The sequence below is a fragment of the Strix uralensis genome, chromosome 4 (genome assembly GCF_047716275.1).
Source record: "Strix uralensis isolate ZFMK-TIS-50842 chromosome 4, bStrUra1, whole genome shotgun sequence".
Lineage (NCBI taxonomy): Eukaryota > Metazoa > Chordata > Aves > Strigiformes > Strigidae > Strix > Strix uralensis.
The window spans coordinates 2,786,788-2,812,789 of NC_133975.1; the positions used below are offsets into that span (position 1 = coordinate 2,786,788).

At 44.8% G+C, this 26,002-nt stretch overlaps 1 protein-coding gene and 1 long non-coding RNA gene across 3 annotated transcripts in view; one reads left to right on the forward strand and one right to left on the reverse strand.

The window, feature by feature from the left end:
• Positions 1–17,889, reverse strand: part of ATRN (attractin) — a 158,242-nt gene extending 140,353 nt beyond the window's left edge. For both annotated transcript variants that reach the window (XM_074865423.1, XM_074865424.1), the window contains exon 1: positions 17,487–17,889. In XM_074865423.1, coding sequence (XP_074721524.1) covers positions 17,487–17,833 — 347 coding nt within the window. In that variant the 5' untranslated portion in view covers positions 17,834–17,889. The remainder of the gene's footprint in view (positions 1–17,486) is intronic.
• A 604-nt stretch (positions 17,890–18,493) lies between these two features.
• Positions 18,494–24,664, forward strand: LOC141942054 (uncharacterized). Its single transcript, XR_012628505.1, has 3 exons — positions 18,494–18,577; positions 19,204–19,249; positions 24,503–24,664. It is a non-coding gene; the product is annotated as an uncharacterized LOC141942054 (long non-coding RNA).
• Positions 24,665–26,002: the final 1,338 nt, after the last annotated feature.

Here is a 26,002-nt window from a genome sequence, read left to right on the forward strand (position 1 = left end):
ATCCGAAAACGTTTCATGAATAGCAAACAGACAAAATCCTTGAAAGCAGACAGGGCTTTTCGGCCAAAGACAATTATTAAACTAACCCATCCAACGCAGGACGGGGCCTTTCACAACAGCCCCTTTTAACATCAGAAAGCAAACAGGTCATTTTTACAGAGTTCGTACAAAATTTGCGAGTTAAACATAGCACAGTTGGCTGTTGCTTCTGTACGCCAGTGAATTCAGTTACTATTTGCATGGCAGGTTTACTGCCTCAGTGAGACAGAGGATTTCATACTGTTAATGTTGGTTGGCATAATGATCAATAAGTAATTTACGCACAGAGAGGGGGTGGCAAGAGTCACAGCTGATTCATTTATTACATGTTTAGTTCAGACCGGTCTTTTGCCTGTGACCCTCACCCCTCTATACTGAACTGAAAAGCAGATGTTTTCCCATGGCTCTTCGTCCTCTTTTCTCCAGAGACAGAATTATTTCTACATGACCAGTGCTGTGACTTGTCAACAAGCATATATTGCTCTGTCAAACCAGCCTTGATACTCCAAAACCTCGTCCGGCTACTAATTTGCTGCACAGCATTTAGTATCCTGCCTAACCCGGTCACATTTCCAGAGTTCCCAAACACGGGTGCATCGGCAAGAGGAGTGTTTTAGGGAAGTCTCAGTGTAGTGAAGCGTTACGTAAGAATTATGTGTTAGTGCAAAACCATTGCAAGGTTACTAACAACATCATTTCAGAATCGTATTAAAAATAATCACTTTTAGAACCAAAGAGGAAGGTTGCATAAATGAAAAAATCATTTATGTAAATAAATCTAAGGGGAAAAGAGAGTAATTTGCAAATATGCCTTACTGAAATTTTACATAAAAACTATAACATATATAATCGCTGTTGCGCGGGTTCCACCATTCCTCACCAATAATATAACTTCCCACATGGGATTTTATTGGAATTTTCCAAACCATTAAAAGCTAAAATGGTTTAAATTAACGTTTCAATCCTATGAGCACTTAAGCACATACACTTTATCACATGAACAGTGACAACATGTACTGTTGGGTCCGTCGCACAAGTGACCAAAACTGGAAGAATACAATTTCCAGCAGAAAGCTGGAAACATAAAACCTTGCACTTCAAAAATAAATAAAAAAACCCAAACACCCCAAACATTACAAGTAATGAAAAAATTGGGACTTCCTGATAATTAATTTTATGTACAGAAGAGCACCTGAGACCTCTCGTGTGGCCTCCAAAAGGTCAAGCTTCAGTGGGTTTGGGGTTAACTTCAGCTCTGGAGGGAAAGCACAGGGTGAGAACACCCAGCCTGCTCTGCTGTCAGAACTTCACTGTGCTGCACAATGCCGAGCGATAACATAAACACATTATTTTACTTTAATTGTTTCCATTTGAGGCTGTTGTTCTATATTAAGAGTGTTACAGGCCTTCATGTAACTTTTCACATAGCTGAATTTCAATATAAAATTATTTTTTCCCTTTGGGAAAATACTGACATAGTAACAATCAGGAAACAAAATATCTGTCTGCTCCCAGTCTAAGCTGTGAGCTGGAGAGCTACGTGTAAAAAAAAAAAGAAAAAAAACATAAAAAATCCTGACCTCTAATGCCATTTGATAGGTTTTAAAAGGGAAAACTGCATGACAAAGTGTTCTGCAATTATTGGCTTCCAGTTTGTAACACATCTGAGTAGATGCCACTGGGCTGTACAGCGAGCGATGCATAAGATCATCGAATGACTGGTGCTGAAGTGAATCATCCAACTCTCCAGATTGAAACATCCGGACTTGTTTCATTTCAAAAATCATTATTTGTTCTATTTTTCCAAATCACGGGACGAGCGTTACATGCTTGGCAAAGTGCGCCTTCAGTAATTGAAATAATAGTTTATGTCTAGCACCCGTGAAGCATCACTGAATGAATACTACCCATTTCTTAAGCTGATAAGAAATAGCTGCAGGCAAGAACATTTGCTAATCGATAGACATAAAGCACTTAAGCATAAATGACAACCAGACCCCCTAAAAATAAGAGCAGAAGAAACCTCTTTGCTAACAGGTGATTAAAAGAAAAAACATCTGACCAGAGGGTGATGATATTACCCAGGAGATGCTCTCACCAGTGCTCTGAACCATAATATCATTTTCCCTCCTTCTCCTCACTGCCTTTATACTTTGTCTTTCGAAATGCATCACAGTGACAAATAACCACCATTCAAAAGACCAATTACTGTTTCTGGGTCTTTTTTGTATAACTTCGTCTTAACAGCCTTTTTCTGTAAATCACCAGGAGCCTAACAATGCTGCTTCATCCCCATTCTGTCCTTTTATTAACCCTGTTTTTCCAGGATGATAGTCTGATCTCTGTACCCAGGCTCCCCAATGATGTCATAAGTGATGTAATCAGTGCACATCTGTGCACTCTACCCAGGTCATGAATGAAAATATTAAATCAGGTTCCAGCTCCAACTTCTTACCAAATACTCCCCTTTTAAACTCCACCTGTTTAACACCTCATCGACTGCTGCCCTTCAATACCTATCATTTGAGAAGGACTTTGATGATTTTTATGTCAATACAAATGACAGAACGGAAGACAAACTTGGTTGTCAGCTTATTCCAGTTTTCCCAGCTACCACACCAAAGGTGAAAGGTTCTTCATACACCACATAGCGTAGTCCAGCTTCTCTATTTCAACAATACTGCGGGTGACACTGAATCAAACGGGCTTCCAAAGTCCGGATAGCATTTATCTGTTACAATCCCTTCATCCTAAACGATGCTTAAAAAACATCCCCCTCCCACCTGTATCATTAGCACGCTTGCCAAAGCTATATTTTGTTTAAAATAGCATCACTTACAAACAGCAAACCTACCTGGCAATTTCTGTCTGTCTCCAATCATTACTTCCTTTAACATGCTCTAAAGCCTTTTGCTCTCAAGGTCAGATTGATGGGTCTGTAGATACACACATCACCTTTCCCACAACTTTTTTTTTTTTTTTAAATAGACACTGCACATCACTATTCCACAGTCTAAAGACTCAACTAATGTTACTTTCTATGACCAGCTCTTCACCCTCACTATTTTTAAAACTGCTCTTAAAAGATTATGAGTACACCTGCCCAAGGGCAAAATTCGATTATAATTACATGGAGAAAAGATTTTAAAAGTGAATTAAGGATAGAGAGGATATAACACAACTTCAAAAAACTGAACCAAAGCATTAAGATAAAAAGAGTAGCAACAAAAAAGGCAGAAAATTTTATTTGAACCAGCTAACATGAATCCCATCGGTACAAATAATCAAGACAACGTACAACATGGACTATTTTAGGGGGAACACAATCCAAATGTTATGACTAGGACTCCTACATACTCCCTCAGTACAAATAAGTAATACGGTACGTATCCATATGTACCATGTTCTCATCTCCAGTGTTCATGATGAGCTCTGCAGTTTAATAGTCAGCTCGGGAAAGGACTCTGCATTCTCTGAAACACTGGTGTGCAAAACAGCTCTCTAAGACCAGTTTTAGATTGACAGCTAAGACTCTGATTTGCATGAGAAGTCTGACAACATCCCAGCCTCAGTCTACAAGGGCTGCAAAGTACCTACTTGTACTGAATCAATTAGGCATCAAAGCAGTTAACGAGTTCATAAATCAATCCTGTAATTCTATCCTGCATTACTTCACTTAGAGAGGGAAGTGTGCTACACCCTTCTGAACCAAAACTTCACTGAAAACATGGGGAAGAAGTCAAGGTACAAATCACGACTGTGGGGAAAAACACAAACAAACAAACTACCCCCACCAAACAAACAAAAAAACCCCATCCCAAAACCAGACCAAGTGATGCACAGGTGATTTCCTCTCCCCATTTTCAATCCTGTTGCAATTTGCTGCCATGAGTTTGCTGTTGGTATCACTGAGAAGACAGACAGCAGAGCAGCATGCTGTTCTCTCTTTGGCTTTGTCTGCACACGCTAAGCTCCTGCAGAAATATTTCTGAAGATGACCTGGAATAAGGCTGAAGGACTGACATCATCTAACTAATCACCTAAAATAGTCCGTGCCTATGTTAGCATGGTCATCTCCCATGCAGTCCGTGGATACTGTTCCTCAAGAGGCAACCCATAACAACATTTTACTTACATTTTTAGATCCCAAGCAGGGTTTTAATTTCAAAATACCACACGTGAAAAGTTTGGGTTTAGTTTACTCTACATGTAAGTGAACGTCCGAAACATTATCAGTGCCAGCAAATGCGTCTTTAAGGTATTTTATTGTATAATCAGTAAGACTTTTGCTAACAAGATTAGGATGAGATGATAGATAATATACTTCACATTATATATATCAAAACTACCTTGGACAACTATTTCATATTGCTGATCCAGTCTTCCTTCCTCCTTAGCTCCATCATTAAACAGAATATTACGTATTAAGGAACATCAAGTGGCCTCCACAATAATTATTTTGATGCCACACCTAGGTAATTGTACAGCTTTACCTACACTAAAAGTGCTTTACACATAAGAGGCACAGAGTTAATTGCCAAAAGAACATCCCAACAAGAAAATTTAGAAACTTACCACTCCTACTACTTTCACTCCACACAGAAGTTACAGCAACACAAAACTAATTAGGGCTAAAATTTTCCACAGTTTGTTTTTAAAGACTTAGTCTATATATGCAAGAGCTAATAACGAACATGTACGACCAAGGGAAAAAGCTTATAAGACTCTTAGCTACAGAGTGATTTCCACTCTAAGTCATTAGCAGAAAGGAGAACCTCTGTCAAAGTGCCAGACAGTCAGCGGAGAGAGAGAGATATATCTGTGTGCGTATATATATATTTAACCCCATTAAAATTATAGCTATCGGGGGTTTTTTATTTAATTGGAGATTAAAGGGAAAGCATCTTGTGCCAAATCACGGTCCTGACCTGCTCTTAATCTTTAGCCCATCACAAGCCCATCACCAGCCCAGACTCCCAAAGGGCTTCCAATGCTCAGTCTGTTCGGCACGGCACCTTGTACTACTCTTATCACATGTGTAAATTAGGAGAACTAAAAAATTCTCCACAATACCTTCTGGCCTCAAAATGAGCAGTTTTTCTTCTTCAGATACAACAAAGATACCACAGAAATCATTCATAGTGGTTTATCTCCTACAATATCAATGGGCAGTGGCCTTCATCCAGCTACTCTTAAATCTTCAGTGTGAATTTGTTGCTTCTGGTCACACCATTCACAAAATCATTATGCTACAAGACATTACAGGAATCAGCAATTCCAGTTGTGTCTACAGCATTGTATGTCTTCCAAAACCTGAACAGTAAGATTTCCTTCAGTGAATGACAGTTCACTTATTATTGACCTTGCTACAGAAAAGCAAGACAGCCTCAATGCCCAAAGAGGACCCCATGAAGCCTAGCCATGAAGTGCTCAGGCTTTTGCAAATTTGCTGATGTCCATGACTCCATCTTAACTTTAAATCAATAGGAAACGTATTAAAAAAAAAAAAGTGTAAACAGAAGTCAATGGACACATACACAGTTCTCTGCTACAGAATTTCTTCTTCAAATCCACAGGTAAAAGCAATGAATCCAGTTCCAGGAGGTACCTTCTCCTGTTCTCCAACCTCAACAGAGGAAAAAAATTTCTTTTTTGGGTAATGCTGCAGAATCAGGGTCTACAGAGAACAGGGGGAAGCTCACTCTGTACTACCATTTCCGAACTGCAGCGGGTCTGCAAAGCAACAGGGTAGAGCATCCTTCCCTATTCCTCACACATGGTGTGAAGAGCAGATCTCAAATCCTTCTTTGAGACATTACAGAAACACAGCTCCTTCATGGAAAGCTGCATAAAGCCCGCACATAGAGAAAGATCTAGGGACTGAGAAGGAACACAAAGTTTAGAAGATGGGAACAGCAAAAGTATTTGGGTCACAGCAGTTGTGCATGCCCCGAGTCCCACGGCACAGCCAGTTTTTCTCCCAGTAGCTGTGTTTTTACCCCAGAACAAGATGCATGAAGTTACATCAATCTACAAAAAAAACAAAAAAAAAAGGGGGGGGGGGGAACCTCCCTCCACCTTCCCTGGGAGAACCTCCAGCCCAGCCATAGCGACTTGCTCTGGAGGACACTGCTTGTTCTCCAGTGCAGCAGGTCTGCAGGCCGGCATCACCTCCAGCAAGATCTCACCAGCTTTGGTGAACCTCATGGTAAAATACAACTTACCACAGTTCAGTGCTTGAGGAGACCAGGTATACAATTTCAGAGGGTAAGCCACTGTACCTTCACGTCTGCGCTCATGTTTCACCATGTTTCTGTCTTATCTGCCTTGAGATGTTGGAAGATCAGTGGGTTTTAGAAGGCTGGGAGTACAGCAAAGGATGTCTTCTTCAGCGCGCTGTGTCATCTCATGCATACTCTCATACATACACATCTTGTACTGAAAACAAGCAAACCTCAGGCACAAAAGATATTCTGATGTCCTGCCCAGCTTTGATCAGATATCACAATTTTCACATAGTACTCTTTTTTTTTTCTTTTAATTCCACATGACAAGCTCCTGTCAGCACTGAATAGAGAAATTAAGATCACATTTAAACTTCATCACTTTTAACACACAATATCCTTTTTCATAAGCCTCAGTGAAGATGATTTAGGCATATTTATAGTAACATTAACCACATTTCTTCTGTAGGGCAGTATTATTCTCAGAATAGACAAGTTGGATACCAGTTGCCACGCAAAACTGCCATTAAAATATGTTTCTAAACCTCCAAATTCCTGTGTAAATAGCGTCATCATCAGAACATCTTTAAAACATATAAATAACTTGTCCCTGTTTCATAGACAGGGAACCCAAACCAAGAAGATTAGATGATGAACTGTATACCTCTGTTTGAATCCTAAAGCTGTGTGGCCATTTATTCTCAAGGGACTTGCACCTGATGAATGCCGAGGTATTAGCTCTTGAATATATAGGAAAAGTCTTTAAGAACAAACCCTAAACTTTTTCAAAGTAAAACACAGATAAACTGATATGGTGATACTTAAGAGTTTTGGCAGAACTGAAGGGCGGGGGGGGAAGGAAGAAAAAAAAAAAGCAACACTAGCTGTGATACCATCCTTTTCTTTCAGAGGAGACACTCCCACAACTTACAGCAATTTAAAACCTGAGTATCTTTGCTTGAAAAGACATTACCAGGAAATGTGGACAACGAAGAAAAGCTGCTCTCTACCTCCAAGCTACGGCAACACATCGCACCTCCTTTCCAGCTAGCATTAAGCAAGGGAACCCCCATTTTGTTATCTACAAGCCTTGTTACAGTTCACAGTAGCCAAAGTCCAGCAGAGATTTCAGTGTCCAGCCACCCACCCTTCCTCAACGCCCAGGCTGGCACAAGCACACCCTTACAGCTCTCCCTCTCCCGCTGAGCTCTGGTTCAAACCCGGAGTCCTGACGCTGTCGCCTCTGCCAGCCAAGGACACGCACAGCCATCCAGACGGGGCTCAAAAGCAGAACTGGAGAACAGAAACCAACCTTCTTCCGTCTCAACTTCAGGTACGCTTCAGAAGAAAGGGCTCACGTGTGTTATAAAACCAACCAGCGTGCCAACCTTGGGCGGTTCTTCATTTATTCATCCCCTTTGTCTTTTCAGGACTGAAGTCCCCTGACCCTCTTTCTATTCTTCCTTAGGTGCCATTAGAAGAGCTACAGGTTATAAAGTCACTACAGCTTTTCCAGCTGGATCACACATTCCTGTTCTCCACCAGAAATCCAAATCCCCAAACACCAAACCTGCACAGAAATTGTTATTATGCCATCCACATTAGGGAATTATGCACGTATTGAGACAATGTTCGCCTGCTGCCCCAGAAATCTTCAGCAGTTCAGGTTACTGAGAATAGCTGCAAACGATCCAAGAATTACTACTTTAACATTATTATGTTCTACATAGCTCTGAGTTTTCTTTGGCCTCACCATATAAATTCAGATAAAACAAGTTAATAGATTATCAGTGATATCCACCAGGAATTAAAAAAAAAATTCCAGCAACATAGAATGGATGTTTTAGAAAAAATGTGCATAGGCGGGAAGTCAAATTCTGTTTTTGACTTTGAACCACTTCAACACCTCCTCAAAATGATTCATACTCCAAAAGTTGAACGAGGGCATATTTAAACACCCATTAACATTCCCGAAATGAAAAACACTGACTTTAAAGAATCACTGCAACCTGTGCTTGTGAGAAACAGATACCAACTGACCCAAATTTAAAGATCTGCCGGTTATGTGTTTGAAGGCAATAAATCAATCAGTTAACAAAAGTGCACTAACATACTGTCAAGCAAGCAGGCAGCAACTATAAATAAATGCATCTGGAAATGCAGAGTGTATCTTGTACAACAATAAATTTAGTTCCAAATTTTTCAACAAGAAGAAAAGCAACTGACCATACAGTTATGCCTGCTCCTAATCTCCATCTGAAAAAAAAATGAAAATCACAGAACCATCAGTGACCTCAAAAGTAATTATTTCCCAATATATTATTTGGAATTCAATACTTTTCTTCCAGCGGACCAGAAACTTCGAGGTCTGCTCACAATTCAGATACAGTAGAATACTTTTTTTCTAACAGCACATAAGTCCTTGATGGGAAATACCACAGGAGTTTTCCCCGATTTTTTTCTTGTAACGCTGACCTGCACAGTCAGCATTTCAGTCCCACACTACTTTGCATCTCAGGTCTGGCAACGGCTAGAAATTTTTTTCTTGGCATCGCCTTTGCTGATTCCACACAAGATCAAAGTATATAACAAAGGCAGACATTGGAGATACTAAGCTCTGAAATCGCTATAAAATTCATGTGACACTCTCCACTCTGCATTAATAGGGTATCGGTCGGATAAATTAATCATTAAGCAGGCAGGTGCACAACTTTGGCAAGAAACGTGCTGCACATTGCTACAAAAAAACCTTCCCAAAGCCATCTTGAAAAGTTTATTTTACAAGAACTCAAACGTGTTCTCAATTGTAACAAGCAATGAAATCCAAAAATTGTGCCCAGGGTGAGCCTCAATCATAGATTTTCTCCAGATAAGGCAATTACATTCAAAATATCTGGCAACAGTGCCACGATACCAACACTTAGAGCATTACAAAACTGTGAAAGGAAGGATATAATGACACATGCACAAAGACACTGGGGAAAAAAATACACCAAAACCCACTCAATACAAAGCTATACATTATACCAGCGGCAACTCACCAAAGCTAAATCCACTGGAGGTGTAATTTTTTTTCATAGCAATACTAATGACTGCAAAACAGCAGGGTTGAAAGCTACCACAGCTTTAAAAGCAGAGTAATTGAAGACACAGTTATTCTTTCACTTCACAACGAAGTAATATTACATCCAACGTAAATTTTCTGAATGGAAAAAATAGTTCTCACCTTCTGTATTTGAGTTCATAACAGGAGTCTGCAAAAAATGCTAATTCGTCTGTGCCAAGCTTCTTATACTTTGAGTAAACAAGCACCACCTTGGAGATGGGTATTAAATTTTCATGCAATACAAACACTGACTAATAAGAAAGTCTTCAAAAGGGTGTTTTCCTAACGTAGCCTTTCTTATTTTGTGTCCTTTCAGATTACAGAAACTAGCAAAGAAAAAACCAAGGTTTCTGAAAAATAGGAAATAGAAGACAAATATTCGAAAAACTGGGATTTTAACAGCTGTTTGTATATCCTCTACAGAAAGCTGAGTGGCACTGGCTAATGCTAAAAGACATTACAGATAATTTTCAGCAATAACAGGACATGTAACACTCTGTACCTACATGAAGCAACAACCCCTATTTGAGTTTTTGCGACGTGCAATAAGCACGCCTGAGATGAGTGTTGTGTACAGCAACGCTATTTCTTCTGCGGCTACAAGCTCAGCAGGCAGGGCAGGGGGAAAAAAAAAAAAAAAAAAAAAAAAAAAGTCATTTACACACTTGGTTCAGATGCCCAGACCACCTCCACTAGTATGATCTCCCTCTTAAACCAGCTTAATTCCACTTCTGCATTTTCAGAGAAGTGAAAATTTTGAATCTGATGATACTGCAGGAAACGTGCCTTACCAAATTAAGCCACAACCAGTACCAAGAACGTTAACTAGATCCTGGAGTGTCCTAGAAGTATTTTGTACAATCTGATTTAGAGATCACATGGCTTCCTCGGCAGGAATATTGCTCAGCCCATCAGTAAAACATCTAAATTCTTCTTCATCATGCGAGATGAACTAAGGCTATTACCAGCCCAAAACAGATTCCATTTTCTTTAAAACATTATTCTAAAAATCTCCCACTACTCTGATGTACCAAATTTAGCTTTTTAGATTTTCACATGAAGACTATTCTGTGTGTAATTAAGGTCTCTTACCAACCCTAATGATTTCACTACTCTGCAATCAGGACAGAGCCTTTCCGTTTTGACAGTCCCAAGGATTTCGGGTTCTACAAGCCCCGAATCGTATGCATGCAGCACATCCACAAAAACCCTCCCATCAACCTGTGTCTCTATCAAATAAATATTTATTTTAAGCAAAGGGAGGGAAGGGCATTAGTGACAGTCTCAAGTAGACTCTAAAGGAACTCCATGTGGATCAGCCACAAATAAAGCAAAGGAACAAAAGCAGGAAACAAAAAGCAAACATCATTACTGGTTCAGTGTTTCAGTGTATTTGAGTATAATGAGTATTTGATTCAAAGCCACGCACAAAAGCAAATTATCATCTCTGTTCTCTGCTGTAAAATTGATTATCAAATTTTCCAGCCCCGTTTTCAAGACACTGCAGTGGTTACACAGGCAGATGTTAGAACATGGCTATTCAAGAACACAGTATTGCAATAAAATTATTGCGGTCCTTCTTAGGACGAATTCCAGTTTGTAGCAGCTCACTCCACCACCACCAAAACCACTTTACCTACAAAATCACATAATTCTCCATCCTATCTTTGCCATTTTTTACTATATCTTTTCACTATGCTTTAGAAGATGTGATTTAAGCACCCCTAAACAACTACTTGCCGAGAACATTTTGAGCGCAGGGAAAAAAGCAAAGCTTTTTTCAAGAAGCTAATTCCAAGCGCTGTGCTTGGAACTTCATATTGGAAAAAAATTCTTCAAGGAAACCAGCTGTTTAAGAAAAGAGCACCCAAGGGTACCATAAATTAATGCAGTAATACAACAGTTTGGTCAGCAGCAGCATAATCTCAATATACAGAGGATTTTTGGCATGGATCTTCATAGACACGTTAGGCGCAGTTAGCTCATGGGTTTAAATTTGATTGCTCACGAAAGCTTCAGAGGAACAAGCCAGGAAAGTGAAATCCATCACATGCATTCCAAATGTTATTTAACTTTATCAGGATGCACGATAAAAGCATTGTCAGTCCTAGTTCCTTTGAAAGCTTAAAAAAAAAAATATGAAAAAATGTGAAAACAGTGCTAACCTCAGTCATTTGTTGATATTTCAATAGGAGTCATTTATGTTAAATGTAAATTGACTAAGATGGTAACGAACACCCGGTTGGACATGAGCTTATTTTGGATCCATAATGAAAGAAGCAACTGAGACACTGAAATAATGGAAAAATCTAGCGCAGTGTCAGACAACTTCTGCTAAACTGACTCACGCAGCTATTCCCTGATATTCAAACAGACGTAGAGAAACGAGACAGAAATGTCTTCTGTCTTGACCACTGCAGAAAAGGAAGCATTTGCAATCAAGTCAGAGGCAGTGATACATTCCTGGAATTTGCAGGCAGAGGAACGTTACCCTCTACCTGCGCCGTTCCCGGAGGTCTCAACGCTCAGACGTGCTTAGCAGGAAGCCAGCAGCTGGATGCTACTTACTCCTCTCTCTCACAGGTTGAAACCATGAGCTGTTCAATAATTCCAATAACTAAGGCTCCAACGATGAAGACGTCTGATGTGCATGAAGCAGAGATGACAGGAAGGATCTAGTGTGCACTGAATTGTCTTACTGTTCTGAATTTTCCGCTATTGACTCCTTGCTATAAAGCAGACTGAAAAGTACTGATAAGAAGTGAGCTTATTGCAAACATTAACAAAACCTCACGCAAGTCAAATATTTATGCTGGCCATTCAGTGCAAGGTAAAAAGTGTAGAGCGTTGGCAGATATTTCGAAAATCTTGAAATATTTCACGGCTGAATTTTTGTTCTTAAAACAGCCCTAGTAAAATATCAGACTGTCCAATAAAACAGCGAGAGTAACAATAAAACAGTGAGAATTCAGAGGAAGTATTAGCCATGAGTTTCTCCCTCAATGAACAGACCATTTAAATACATGCATAGGTGGACAGAAATATAGATATGTATATGTAGATAGATATACATGCACCTCCCAGCAAAATTATAAATCCAGAGCTGGAAATAATGCCTCTGAGAACTAAATAAAAGCATATAAAGGTTCTTTTTTCCCCAGCGTATTCTTTAAAATGGATAATGCTTAAGTATTTCCTACTTGAATAGCTTATTCTTTTATTACCAGTGCACGGCATTTGAGTGAGCCTTTCACACAGCAACATGGAAGAGAAAATCATTTTAAAGCACGTTAATGTACTAATGAAAAGAGAGAAGCAGAATGGCGATCAGGCTCAAATGCAGCACCCAAATCTAATTTGAGCACTTAAACTGATTTGATTCAAATTGCCAACATCCTTAGACATATTAAGTAGTTTCCTGACTTTCCTAAAGCTTTAAACTGCCTCGGGTAGTTTTTTAAAGACAATGGGTTTGTCTACTAGCTTTTGACCAAAAGTTCCCATTGCTTTAAGAATGGGAACTGGGATAGTTCTTCCCTAGCTAGCAACTCTCTCAGGTTATGATTTACCCAAATCTTCTAGAGATAAAATTCCTCTTCACTGTAATATCTTTGGCCAAGGACACTGTATTACCACCGACTCCTCAATAATGTTCAATCAGCAGCCCATAACTGCCTCCATTAAATTATATAAAAAGGTAGTTTAAAAGATACACTCTAATCTTTTTTTTTTTTCCCTCTCCAACTGTCATGTTGCATTGTTAAGCACTGCTTAGCATTTTCCATCTCAAAAAAAAAAAAAAAAAAAAAGTATTACCATGAAAGGAGAACCAGTGCCTTTATACAGAAAAACCAATTTTCTGGAATCATTTGGTATTTCATTATATAGTCAAAATATAGTCTGTTCGTATTTTCAGCTACAGTCATACATCAAATTGCCCACCAGTGTGCCTATATACACAATCCGCATACACTTACTGTTCCAGAAGCCAAGCACTAGCCTGAACTTGTTAATCCAATCCTCTACAATCTCTGACCAATAGTTCTATGTAAAATAGTAGTCATTTCTATACCTGTGCTTTACCTCCCTCGGCAGCCCTTGTCAGGCAGACAGCTGAAACATTTCAACTCAAGCAGGACACGAGGTTGCGTCACTGAGCTACAAAAGCGCTTTGAAGAGTCTGTGGTCTCAAAGCCTGCAGCATCCTTTGGACTGCACAACAACCAACGCTGGCAAGTTCGCTCTCAAGTTTGGTGCTCCTGAGCTCCCACTGGTCGAAAACGTTATCTCCAGCGTGCTGCTGCAGCTCTGTGACTTGGAGATTTCTCATCCCTCCCAGCAGACAGCCTCACAGCAGTAGCCCTCTCCTGCCCAGACTACAGCAGCGTGAAGCCACGGGCCTGCGGCAGACTCCAGCCAGCACAGAAGCCCGCTGGAGGTTTGTACAGAAATAGAAAACACAAGCGCATCAGGCACGTCCTATATTTTCTATTTCAGGTTCCTTTAAAGCCAAGATCTTTATCTTGAAAGAACTAAGTGGCTGGCTCCACATCTTGAAAGACGGAAGTCGCACGAAGTCCTTCACTCAATCTTCTACCCCCACAAGAGCATCACTGACCTGTGCAGAGGTCACTGTTTTCTCAGAAGCCATTCTTACAACCCAGAACTGTCACTAATGAAACCACACGCAGGTATGCTTTTACTATGTCCTTTTCTTTTGAAGTCACAGCACACCACATATGCTTAAAAAAACCCCCAACAAACACACACACATCCGCACTAGAACAGTAATGCACTGCACTTCTGCGGTTTGGGTGAAACAAGAAAGAAAATGGTCCACCCTGGGTTTGTTACCTAACTGCAGTCTAAACAAACAGACTTTCCTAATGAAAAAGGAAAGTAGAATATTAGCAGACTGCAACAAGAAGCTGCAATGTTCGTTCTTCGCTGCTAACCCAGGAAGATGTAAGGGATTAGTAGGTCAGTGAAGCACAAGTTGTATCATGACAACCCCAGCGTTCAACGTAAACAAAAAATTCAAGGCCACAAATAGAGTCATCATATACATCTAGATAAGGACAGGAAGATTAACACGCCACAGTTAATTACATCTCTCAGTCAAGCAGATAAGCGTGTGGAATATACCACACTTACAAAATAATTTTCACCTGCCCTTCTACTTCCCATTTGTACCTACAGCATCTAATACCACGTCAAGCCTTTTAAAGCCAAGCTCTTGACAACCACGCACCCAAACAAAACCCCTGCGGTGCCCTTTCTGACAGGAGACAGGGTAAACTCAAGGCATGTGAAAGTTGTGACTGCAAAGCTCTAAATATTCCTAAAAACACTTGTTTCTACTTTTCTCAGAGCTCATAGTTTAAAAACATTACTGGAAGTTTCAACTCACTAATAAATAAATAAATAGCTAAATAAAACACCTAGAGAGAAAACATGCATTATATTTTTAGCCAAAATTTCAGACTGGAAGTATATGTGAAAAAGATACAAGAAGCTTTATCAAAATATATAACACAGACAAAAAAACAAGGCCTTTAGCAGTGGATATGTACCAAGCCTTTCCTACTCAGCAGCACTAGTTTTGCCGTTCAGAAAAGACAACTCTGCCTTTATTCAGATCTAGTCCCCTTAAAATGACCAGCATCCTAAACTGCTTGAGGAAAGTAACAGGTAAGTGGCTATTTCACAATGCTCTTTCTCAACTAGAAGAAAATTCTTATGGTAGTGGCAAAAAGCACTGAAAAGAAAGCTTTTGACTTGCAGGGCTTGCCTAGCCTGGGATCATTTCCACACAAAACCTCTTTCAAATTAAAAATAAAATAGAAACCTCAACTCCTAACACACATGAAGTGTTTTTGCTCCATGAGTTTGGCGTACACAGACAGCTTCCCTTCCCCCAAATCTACAGCAAGCATCCTCGAAGGGTGGTTGGCACTCTCCATAAGGAGCTCCCCGAGAAAGCAATCGCTGCCTAGAATAATCACCCTTTTTTTCCACTTCCTTCTTCTCCAAGAATCAGCTCTGCCCAGGGAATTCACCTAACGCATGCAGACACACACGCTGGCTCTGTCGCTGCCACAGCTGATAAAACCAAAGCAGGTAACCATCTTACAGAAACCCCTTCTGCTAAAAACATAAGTTTATAGAGCTGCTAGGGTGCATTTCCAGCCTATTCCCATGAAGATTTCGAATTTCTCATCCTATGGAACAGACTTTAGACACACAACCCAACTGAGTATACCATCACCACCAGAACTGGCCTCAGCACTGCAGACACTGTGCTTTCTGGTACCACACAGCCCAAAGATCACCTTTCTCTCGTGCAGACACCCCTCACCCCCCCATACACACATGTGCACATGACCTGGACAAGTGCAGAGCCAAGGGCTCTCCATCCCCCTGCCCAGAACCACCCTTTAGCCTTTTCTTCCTAAACAAAAAAAAAAAAAAAAAAAAAATGACCCTGCCCAGAGGCAGGAACCTCACACCACCCCCTGTCCTGTTCAATCCCCTCTGGCTGCCCAGCTCTGGCCATGTGCTCCAGCAAACCCAGGAGCTTCCTCCCACCAGGCTGTAATTCGCACTGACCCTCCCCAAAAGCCAGCACCGCTCCTGCGCGCACCCCTCTGCCCCAAGCGCTGAGCCTCCCCACGTGCCAGCTACCCCCTTTTAGACGCTGCCTCTCTTCCCCACACATAGTTTTCCCGCATTCACCCTTAACTAAAACCAACACCTGCTTATGCCATCTGCCAAGATGAGCTTGCTCAACCCCCCCAAACACCCCTGTTGCCTCCACCCAGCCCTAACACCCGCTCGCACGTCCTTCCTCTCCCACTCCAACCTGGTCCCAGCCAGATCCAGTCCCCCCATCTGCACGTCAGGCTTCTTCCTGTACCTGCCCCCACACCCACACTGACCTCCAGCCCGGGCACCTCACTGCTCCCATCTGCCTCCAACGCCAGCCACCTCCACGCACAAAACCAGCTCTCATTCACCCACCACCCTTCAGACTTCTACTTTTACAGTCCCCAAACCTACCCCGATATGTGCCCCTACCCAATCCCCTCCCCCAGCCTTACTTTCTCTCCAGATCTACAACGTAAAACAGTCACTCGCGTTCAAACCCCATCATCTCCCAGGCTCTGTCCTGCACAGTCCATTGCGCCCAGACCCACACTGACCCAGTGCCCTACACCCACATCCCTGTTCCTACACAGCCTCAGCCCCTCAAACCCACCACTGATCCCCAGTCACCCCTGTGCAACCAACACCCAAAATACTGTCCCCTCAGAGGCACCTCTTTGCGGTACAAACACCTTGTACTCACCAACTGCTGCTTCCACACCAACTGCTGCGCAGTGGGGCACCCAACACCCACATCTTGTTATCCCCAGACCTCTCCCACGCAGCCCCAACCGCTTCCATCCCCTGTGGACCCCCAGATCCGGCCTTGTGCAGTCTCAGCCCATTGCACTCAGCCTCCTGTCACCCCTCAAAGCTGCTCCCTCACAGCCACATGCCCCCAGACCTCCCCTTCTGCACGCAAATCCCTGTTGCCCCCCTGCCTGGCTCTCACCCAGCCCTTTACACCCACACCCCCCTGGATCAGCCCCTCATGCCCACACCCCTCTTGCCCTCAGACTTGACCCTGCACCAACTCAACCACGACACCCAAGCCCCTCTTTTTCCCTCAGACCCAGCCCTTACACCGTCACCTGGGTCTGTCCCTCGCCCCCACGGCCACCCGTGGCCCCCCTGCCCTCCCACTCGCCCCTGGGCAGCCTCAGCCGCGGCGGCTCCCGCCCCTTTTGAGGCCCCAAACCCGCTTCTCACACCCACCTCCCAACTGCACCCCAAGTGTCCCCTCGGGCAGCTTGAACCACGGCCATCCAACCCCCCTTTGTTTCCCCCCCGCCTGCCTCCTGCCCAGCCCCTCACACCCGCCCCCCGGTCCCCCCACAGCCGCTCCCTCCCGCCCCCCAAACCCCTCATCCCCGCGCCTGCCCCTCACACCCACGGCCATATTGTCCCTCAACATCCCCGAGCCCCAACCGGGGGGACCTCCCCCTGCTCCCCTCAGCCTTCAGGGGACTCACCTGAAGCGTCCCCCGCAGTGCTGGCACTGGTCGCCCACCCAGCCGGGCTGGCACTCGCACTGCCCGCTGGCCGGCTGGCACCGCCCGCCGTTGGCGCACGGCTTGTCGCATTCCTTCGCCACCGCCTCCTCGGCGACAGCAGCGGCGGCGCCGGCGGGCCCCAACCCCGGCAGCGCCGGCATCAACAACAGCAGCAGCAACGCCAGCAGCAGCAACCGCCGCGGCGGCGGCGACAGCGGCCTCCCGCCCCGCCAAGCCGGGCCCCGCCGCGCCGCGCCCTCCCGCGCCATCTGCCACCGCCGACTCCGAGAGGGGCGGGCGGGGGGCGGCGGGACAACGCGGACCATCCGCCGCGGCGCCTCCCGGGACGGTGGCCGGTGAGGGGGCTTCCGCCGCTCCCGCTACGGTGGCCGCGAGGTGGAGGGAGGGCGGGAACGGGGAGGGGCGGGGAGGGGGGAGGAGGAGGGGCGGGACAGCGGGGCGGGACAGCGGCGGCACGAGCGCGCGGCCGCCAGGCGGCGGCCGATGACGTCACGCGCACACCAGCCACTGGCAGCGGGGTTCTCCCTCCTCCCGCCCCGCCCCCTACCAGCGAGTGGGGCTGCGGGGGGGCGGGTAGAGCGGCCCCGCGCCGGGCACCTCTAGGGCCTCAGGAGCATAGAGCGGCGTGGGGTTTGGTTGGGGCTTTTTGGGTTTTTTTTGGCGGCTTTTGTGGTGGTTTTTTTCCCCCACCCCGCGCTGGGGGTGTCCCCGCAGCCTTCTCCTAGGCTCTTCACCGGGCAAAGGCCCCTCAGAGGCGGGGTTCACACACACACACACACCCCCCCCCGGGCCTGCTTCCCCAGCCACCCCACAAAACTCAGCCCCTCAAGCAGCTGTGGGGAGCGGGGAGGCCCAGGTGAGGGTGGCGCTGGGCCGTGTGGGAGGCCTCGGGTCTGAAGGGGAGGGGAAAAAAAGGAAAAAAAACGAGTTTTGGGGTTTTTTTTAAAATTACTACTTGCGCTTCTTTTGCTGCAGGGTCTTCTACCTGTGGCTGTGCGGTTCAGCAGGCACTGCCAGCTCCGTACGCCGGGGGGTTTCAGCGAGGAGAGGTGTGTACCATCCGCAGGGATCCCCACACACGACTGAGGGGGTGATTGCCCTGCGGAGAGGGGGCTGCCAAATAGGATGGCAAAGCTTGGTTTGCTGCAGAGGGAAGGGATGCTGTGTTATGCAGGAGCAGTTAAAGCTGGAGTTGTTCATGCTCAGGCTACACCTTGGGGTTTTCCAGGTGACAGTTTGCTTAGCGCTGAGATCCGCCATCATTGGGTCTGGCTTAAGCAAAATAAGCAGTCTGCTGTTCATGCAAGAGTTATAGCAGCACAAGAAAACAATCTCACCAGCGTGGGATGTTTGTCATCACTTGGTAGTAAAGGTTTCCTGTTTAAAATTGGGAAGATGCATCTGTCTTATTAAATTGTGTAAATGAGAAAATGGGGATCTGCAAAAAGGGATACCTTCCAACTAATGCTCACCAAGGATTTCTAGGGCTTAATTCGTAACAGCAAAGGATTGAGGGAGGAAGAAGTAACGCAGTTAAATCTCTGGTCCTCTCCTGAGTTCATGGGCAAAGCAGCAGACTCTTTTCCATACACACTAGCAAGCATGCCATTTGCAGCAGGAAGGGTGGAGCAGAAACACAGATGCTATTAGAAATTATCAGACCTTTCATTTTCAGCAGGGTGAAGAAGGAGTGAGGAAGTTGACCATGTTGGAGTTCTTGGGTAACTGTTGCCTTTGGTCTATCTCCATTAATATGATTGTATCTGGAGTTACTCAAGCAGTTGCTTTAATACTTTGTTTCAAATGTGGAAAGATGTCAACATCTGAGAAATATTTTTTTTTTAAATGAAAGGCAAAAAAAGATACTCCTCAATTTTCCCTATAAAAAAAGGCTGACTGGGGTTTAGGTACAGTAATGCAAAGACAGACAACAGACTGGATGGAAATAGCCATATTTAAATAGTTCATTTGCACTTAGAAATCAAAATATTGGTTACCTGTCTGAGCTGAAGGAGTTTCTTCAGTGGGAGTCTTGGTGATTTTTAAGTGAGTTACCAGGGATAATGAAGGGTGTTGAGCAGATGGGGAAGAAAACAGTCTAAAGACCAGTTTGTGTCTTCTTGTCAGTCCAGCATCTGTCTAACAAAACTATTGTTCATATATTTTGCCTTTTCTGCTTGAGGCCCCAGGAAGGAGACTGAAATCTTGGGTTCAGTTTAAAAATGCTGTGCTGGGCTGACCTGGTATCCAGAGGAGACATAACACCAAAAAGATGCGAGAGATGAGAAATAGGTTACAAATACCTTCTAGGTTATACAGAGGTGGAGGCACAGAGAGGGTGTTTCTATATAGATGTGTTTTCCTGGGACGCAAACGACTGCCAGCATGCCCTGAATCTGCAGATTCAGATACCGTCTGCTGACATTATCCAGGGTGCTGCCGGCAAAAGCCAGTCTGGCTCTGAGACTCGCCCGGCGCATGAGGCTGTGCTCTGGATTGTCCTCTCTGTGTCACTGAGGTGGGTTGACCCTGGCTGGATGCCAGGCGCCCACCAAAGCTGCTCTGTCACTCCCCTCCTTCAGCTGGACAGGGGAGAGAAAACATAATGAAAGGCTTGTGGGTTGAGATAAGGATGGGGAGAGATCACTCACCAATTACCATCACGGGCAAAACACTTGGCTTGAGGAAATTAGTTTAATTTATTACCGATCAAATCAGAGTAGGATAATGAGAAATAAAACCAAATCTTAAAACACCTTCCTCCCACCCCTCCCTTCTTCCTGGGTTTAACTTTACTCCTGATTTTCTTCACTTTCTCCCCCTGAGCAGCGCAGGGGGGCAGGGGATGGGGGTTGCGGTCAGTTCATCATCCCTTGTCTCTGCCACTCCTTCCTCCTCAAGGGGAGGACTCCTCACACTCCTCCCCTGCTCCAGCGTGGGGTCCCTCCCACAGCAGACAGTCCTCCATGAACTTCTCTAGTGTGGGTCCTTCCCATGGGCTGCAGCGCTTCCCAAACTGCTCCAGTGGGGGAACTGCCTTCAGGCACAGACTGCTCCAGTGTGGGTCCCCCACGGGGTCCTGCCAGCAAACCTGCTCCAGCGTGGGCTCCTCTCTCCGTGGGGCCACAGGCCCTGCCAGGAGCCTACTCCAGCGTGGGCTTCCCACGGGGTCACAGCCTCCTTCAGGCACATCCCCCTGCTCTGGTGTGGGGCCCTCCCTGGGCTGCAGGTGGGTCTCTGCTCTCCCGTGGGCATCTATGGGTGCAGGGCACAGCTGCCTCACCATGGGCTGCACCACAGGCTGCGGGGGTGCCTGGAGAACCTCCTCCCCTCCTCCTGCACTGACCTGGGTGGCTGCAGAGCTGTTGCTCTCACATATTCTCACTCCTCTCTCTGGCTACTGTTTCAGTTTTCTCTTTATCTTTCTTAAATACGTTCTCCCAGAGGCGCTACCACCGTCACTGATGGGCTCGGCCTTGGCCAGTGGTGGGTCCATCTTGGAGCCGTCTGGCGTTGGCTCTGTCGGACATGGGGGAAGCTTCAGCAGCTTCTCACAGCAGCTACCCCTGTACCCCCCAGCCACCAAAACCTTGCCCCACAAACCCCATACAGTCACACAGGCGCTGCCAGTGCAAGCTGCTCCCACCAGCTAAAGCCAAAGGGTTCCCACCAGTGAAAACATCTCTGGCACAGCTTCTGCACCGCGTGCGTTGGTTAGCAGCTCAGGCCTGGGCTTGGCATCTGCTGTCAGATATTGCCTCCCTGCTCGGCTTTATCTCTCCCCACATCTGTTTGCATTCACTTGCAGCTATGAGAAATAATACTTATATTTTCACAACACCTGCTCCCCCCTTTCTTGCCAAACATAGCTAGTTGTTGCACAAGAGATTGAAAGTAAAAACATTGGTTAACAAGGTGAGAATAAACTTGGAGAAATTATTCCCATCTTGGACTTCGGTTGAAATTCTCTGTATCAGTGTCAGACTTGAAGAACTGCTCGTGTGCTCAACAATTTGTGTGGGGTTTTTTTCCAGCTAGGTAGAAAAACACAAGATGCCATCTCTCCTTATATTTCTCCCTACCCTTTTGCCAATAGTAATTCCTTAAAATTGGTAAATCAGAAGGTTTTCTACCAAATAATGGATGGTTGTTTTTTATCAAGCAAATGTTAACTCTCTTAAATGCAGAGTTAAGAAAGATCATCCAGCAAATGAGAGTAGGGAGAGTTATCACACCATGACATGCCAACAGTCCAGCTAATACAGAATTCATCAGCTGCCAGTGGCCAATCTTGAATATTTCAGAGAAGTCTAACATCCATAAATGTGCACAATAGAAGAAATCCTTTCCTGACCTTGTTTGTGATCACACTGTGCCCTGTTGCTGTCTTGCGTGAAACATTAACTGTGGGAGATCATTATTGTTAAATTAAGTTTAATCTGTTCAATTTTGATGTACAAAGAATGTTCAAAAATGCCTTTTTTTTTTTTTTTCTTTAGCAGGCGATTTTCTGACATGAAAAAACTGTTTGGAAGGGGAGGAGTTCGGTTAGCTCAGAGTGCAGGCTAGGCTATTTTTATTTCGGAAAACAGAAATATTTCATAATAGACGTACTAGAATGATTAAAACACTCTTTCCTGGCAACGGGCGCAGCAGGACAATGGTGTTTTTGCAAACCACACATAGTGAGGGTATTGCATTAAGGGACGGAAGAGTCCCAACTATCACAGCTATAAAAAAATGTCATCAGAGCAGCACTTAAGTGACTCTCACACAACTTCATGCAGCATGTGAAATCAACAACTAATTATTAAGCAAGCATTTCCCTGGACATCATTGATTTTAGATGAGACTTTGAAATGAACAGGTACCACCAACAGTGAAGCGAGGAGCTACACTCGCCTCTCTTCACTCTTGCTGCCAAACTTTTATGACCCTGTATGTTGTTGTTGTACGTGCAATTCAATGCATATTTACTCAGCACATACTTGCTCAGTATATAAGTCAAGTTACTACCCTCTTCATATGCCCAATGACAGGATAGCTGGGGATGCTAATTAATGAATTGGCCTCTGGGGTGAAATTATGTCCTCGTTAAGAAGACTCCCATTGATATTAATAAGGTCAGAACATCATTGCTGATGGCTGAGTCACGGCTGAGCTGGATATCACGGATGTGTAAACAATGGAGCTGCCCTGGGAAGCTGGTTGCTTGGTCTGTTTATCTGCACAACTCAAAATGGAACAAGTCATGGTGATATCTGGGGTCAAAAATCACATGAAGCCATAACCATAATGCTGCATTATACACGCTTTTTTCCTTCCGTTGAGATGAGCTGGTTCACAGGAGCCCTAAACTCCAGAAATAACTACCTTCCCAAGGGCCTGGAACCAGCTATTTCCAATTAGCTCATGACCCAGCGTTGCCAGTTTTTCAGTTCCTCACCCGACCTGCTGTTTCCACCCATTGCAAGCTCTGCCCACGTTCCCAAATCCTCAGCACCTCCCAGCCCCGTCCCTTCTGTTAAAGGTCCTTCCAGCTGCCCTGCTTCTATCCAGATGACACGGGGCAGTCTGGCTCCAGCAGCGTGTCCTCGCTCCCTACCCAAAACATCCTCCATGCTCTACAAACAGCAAGAGAAAGGAAAAGGATATCCCGCCATCCAGCACTGAGAGCATCCCTTGCACCCCACCAGAAACTCCTCGCCTACCCAGGCTGAAGAAAACAGCAAGAAAGAAATTCCTGCTATTGCAAAAAGCAGCTCACACGCAGCACTGAAGCCCTGCTCACTCAATGCAACTTCAGGCCAAGCAACTGAGACGTCTCAAAACAAAAACCCCTCTTCCCCAAAGCTCCTCTTCTCTCGGTGCTTCGCCTCTGCAGTGCTGGTGAAGTCTGAGTCTGGACAGGATCGGGCCCAGACCAAAATAGATTCGCTTGAGGTGCTGGGTCAAGGTCTGGGGAGGTGTGGGGGCCAACCCTCCACTTAGCAGCTGCCAAGTGATCTTTCTTCAGAACACTCGCTGGGTCGTTTGAAGGGCTTGCTTCAGGTTTTTTTTTTTTCCTCTCCAGAATTCAGACTTCCTGCAAACAACTCACCCTTGTTTTCTTTTGGTTTCTGTGATCATGTCCCAGTCCCCTCACACTGGCACAAGTCCTTCTCTCATGCAAATCAGGAGCTTTCCCACCGAAGTTCCCCAGCTGATATGAGTGTCAGGACAGCAGGAGTAAGCACAGAAACACTCTGTTTTCTACCCACCCACCTGGAAATCCTGCTATGAGCATGTTTAACAACACACATCCAATTATTAAGCACATTTAGGCATAAACTCAGAGTTTGCTAGAGGTCTAGTTTGACCTCTCTTTTTCCTTCGTTTAGATGTGGAGGTAATGACCAAAGGTCCTTCAAAAATATGCTTAATAAGGAATGAAATATAATAACTAAAGTGCTGCCGGGAACAAAGGTCTGATAGATTTGCAGGCACAGTAGTGATGAATGGCTGAAAAATACCTGCATCTGCACAGTTGGTTTAGATCTTTCATTTTTAGGGTAAAGGGAAACTAGTAATAAAACTTTATTGAACTGCAGAAATTAGGAGAGAAAATGAAGAACATTGCACCCTTCCAAAGCTGATGTGGAAATGGTGGTTAGTGAGATGGTAACAACGCCCCGTGGACCTGGTTTATATCACCTGTCTCTGTGCAGAGCCCTGGAAGAGCTCTAGTGATTAGAAATGTTAGGAACTTGGTTTTATATCTAATTCAAAAGAAACAGTATTTCATACTGTACAATTCTGTAGCACCACAAAGGTTGCTGGATCGATCCAGGCTCAGCAAAAAGCATCTCAGTGGCCGAGTTACTCGCTGTATATCTGCTCTGCTTCTGTTTTTCTTGTAGATTTTCTATTTTCAGGTTGTGTCTTGAAAGAGCTTTATGGAAAGATTTGACCAATATATCTCCATCTGATTTTAGTGGGAAGATGTGCAGGCTCGGAAGACCAGCATCTGATTGCCTCATGTTGGGTAACTATGAAAACAGAGTGTCTGTTTGGGAAAATGTCAATTTGTATAGACTAGGGACTAAAGTCAGGTCCAAACCTGGAAAATGTGGCTCTCAGCCCAGAGCCATAATCACTCCTCTGAAATCCTGGCGGTTTTTGAGATAACCTCCAGCTTCATAATGAAAATCAGAGTATTGTATAAAGAGTAAGGGGGAAAAAGGGGGAAAAAAAAGTCAAAAGAAAGTAACTTGAACTTCTTGGGAACAGAAAAATCACTTCAGCATGCCATCTCTGATAGATATTTTTTGATAACTGCAACAAAATGGTATATTTGCTGCAGAAAAAAAGTCAGCTGAGCTATCAAACTCTGATTTTTATGAAAAGAAAGGCTTTGTTTGCGAGCAACTCTTCTGCGTAGCCTAATCGCCCAATTCCAGCCTCGTCTTTGGAAAGAGCATGTTGAATACATCAGCCCTTTTTTGCAAGAACAGAGCAAAGTCCCAAGTGTAGCGAGTAATTGAAAGATCATTGACCAACAATAGCAAGTTAGATGCAGTCTGGGGAGAGCCTAGATGCTATAAAAATAACTCTGTCTTCCCTCCTTCCTTCCGAAATGGAGCCCAGCAAGAGGATAACGAAAAGCATTCAGAGCCTGGTGTAATGTCACCCACTGCACATTCAGCTGGAGGGAAGGGGCTGAAAAGAGAGGAGCTGCCATCATTATGCGGGGTATTCTTGGGAAGAATAAAGGGAGGCAAGGCAGTTTTGTATGTTGAAAACAAAACCCCGAACAAAACAGCAAAGACAGGCTGCATATTGTTAGGGGCCGCGCCAGACGCTCCACGTTTCTCGCGGAGAAGCATCTCTGCTATGTCTGACCTCGGCGACTCTCCCCTCCAACATCGGGGCTGGGCGAGCAGCTGGTGCCTGTGGTGGCTGGGTAGAGCAAGAGCCTCGGCAGCTCCGTGATGGGTGCCAGACTCTTAGCAACAAGGGCGCATCGGCAGACAGGGAGGCAGACGGTGCTGGGTGTGTTTGAGGAGGTCTCGCCTCCTGTGGAGAGATCAGATTGACGAGGAAGAGGAGGGAGGGAAGGAGATGCTATTGTATTCATTCTTCCCCATCCTCTTCCCCAGCTCATTTGTAGAGGCTCTTGCAAGCACACCGCTTCCTTGCCTTTGCCCTTTCTGGAGGGAGTCAAACGGTGCTGCCCAACCCTCATCGAGGCTGCTACAAGGAAACGCAGTTGCTGCCCTTGACGTGCAGCCTGGCTCTGGCTGACTCATGTCCCCGGGATGGAAACACCTTCCCTAATTGTCCCCTGGCACCGCCGTCCCCGTGCAGCTTTCACCGCCCGGGCACTGGAGTCACCCTGTCAGAGGGATTACAGGGAGGTCAGGCGCCGCTCCAGGGATGCAGGTGCATTTCTGGCTGCTGCACGGACAGACCCTGTGCAGTACCCAACCTCTGCT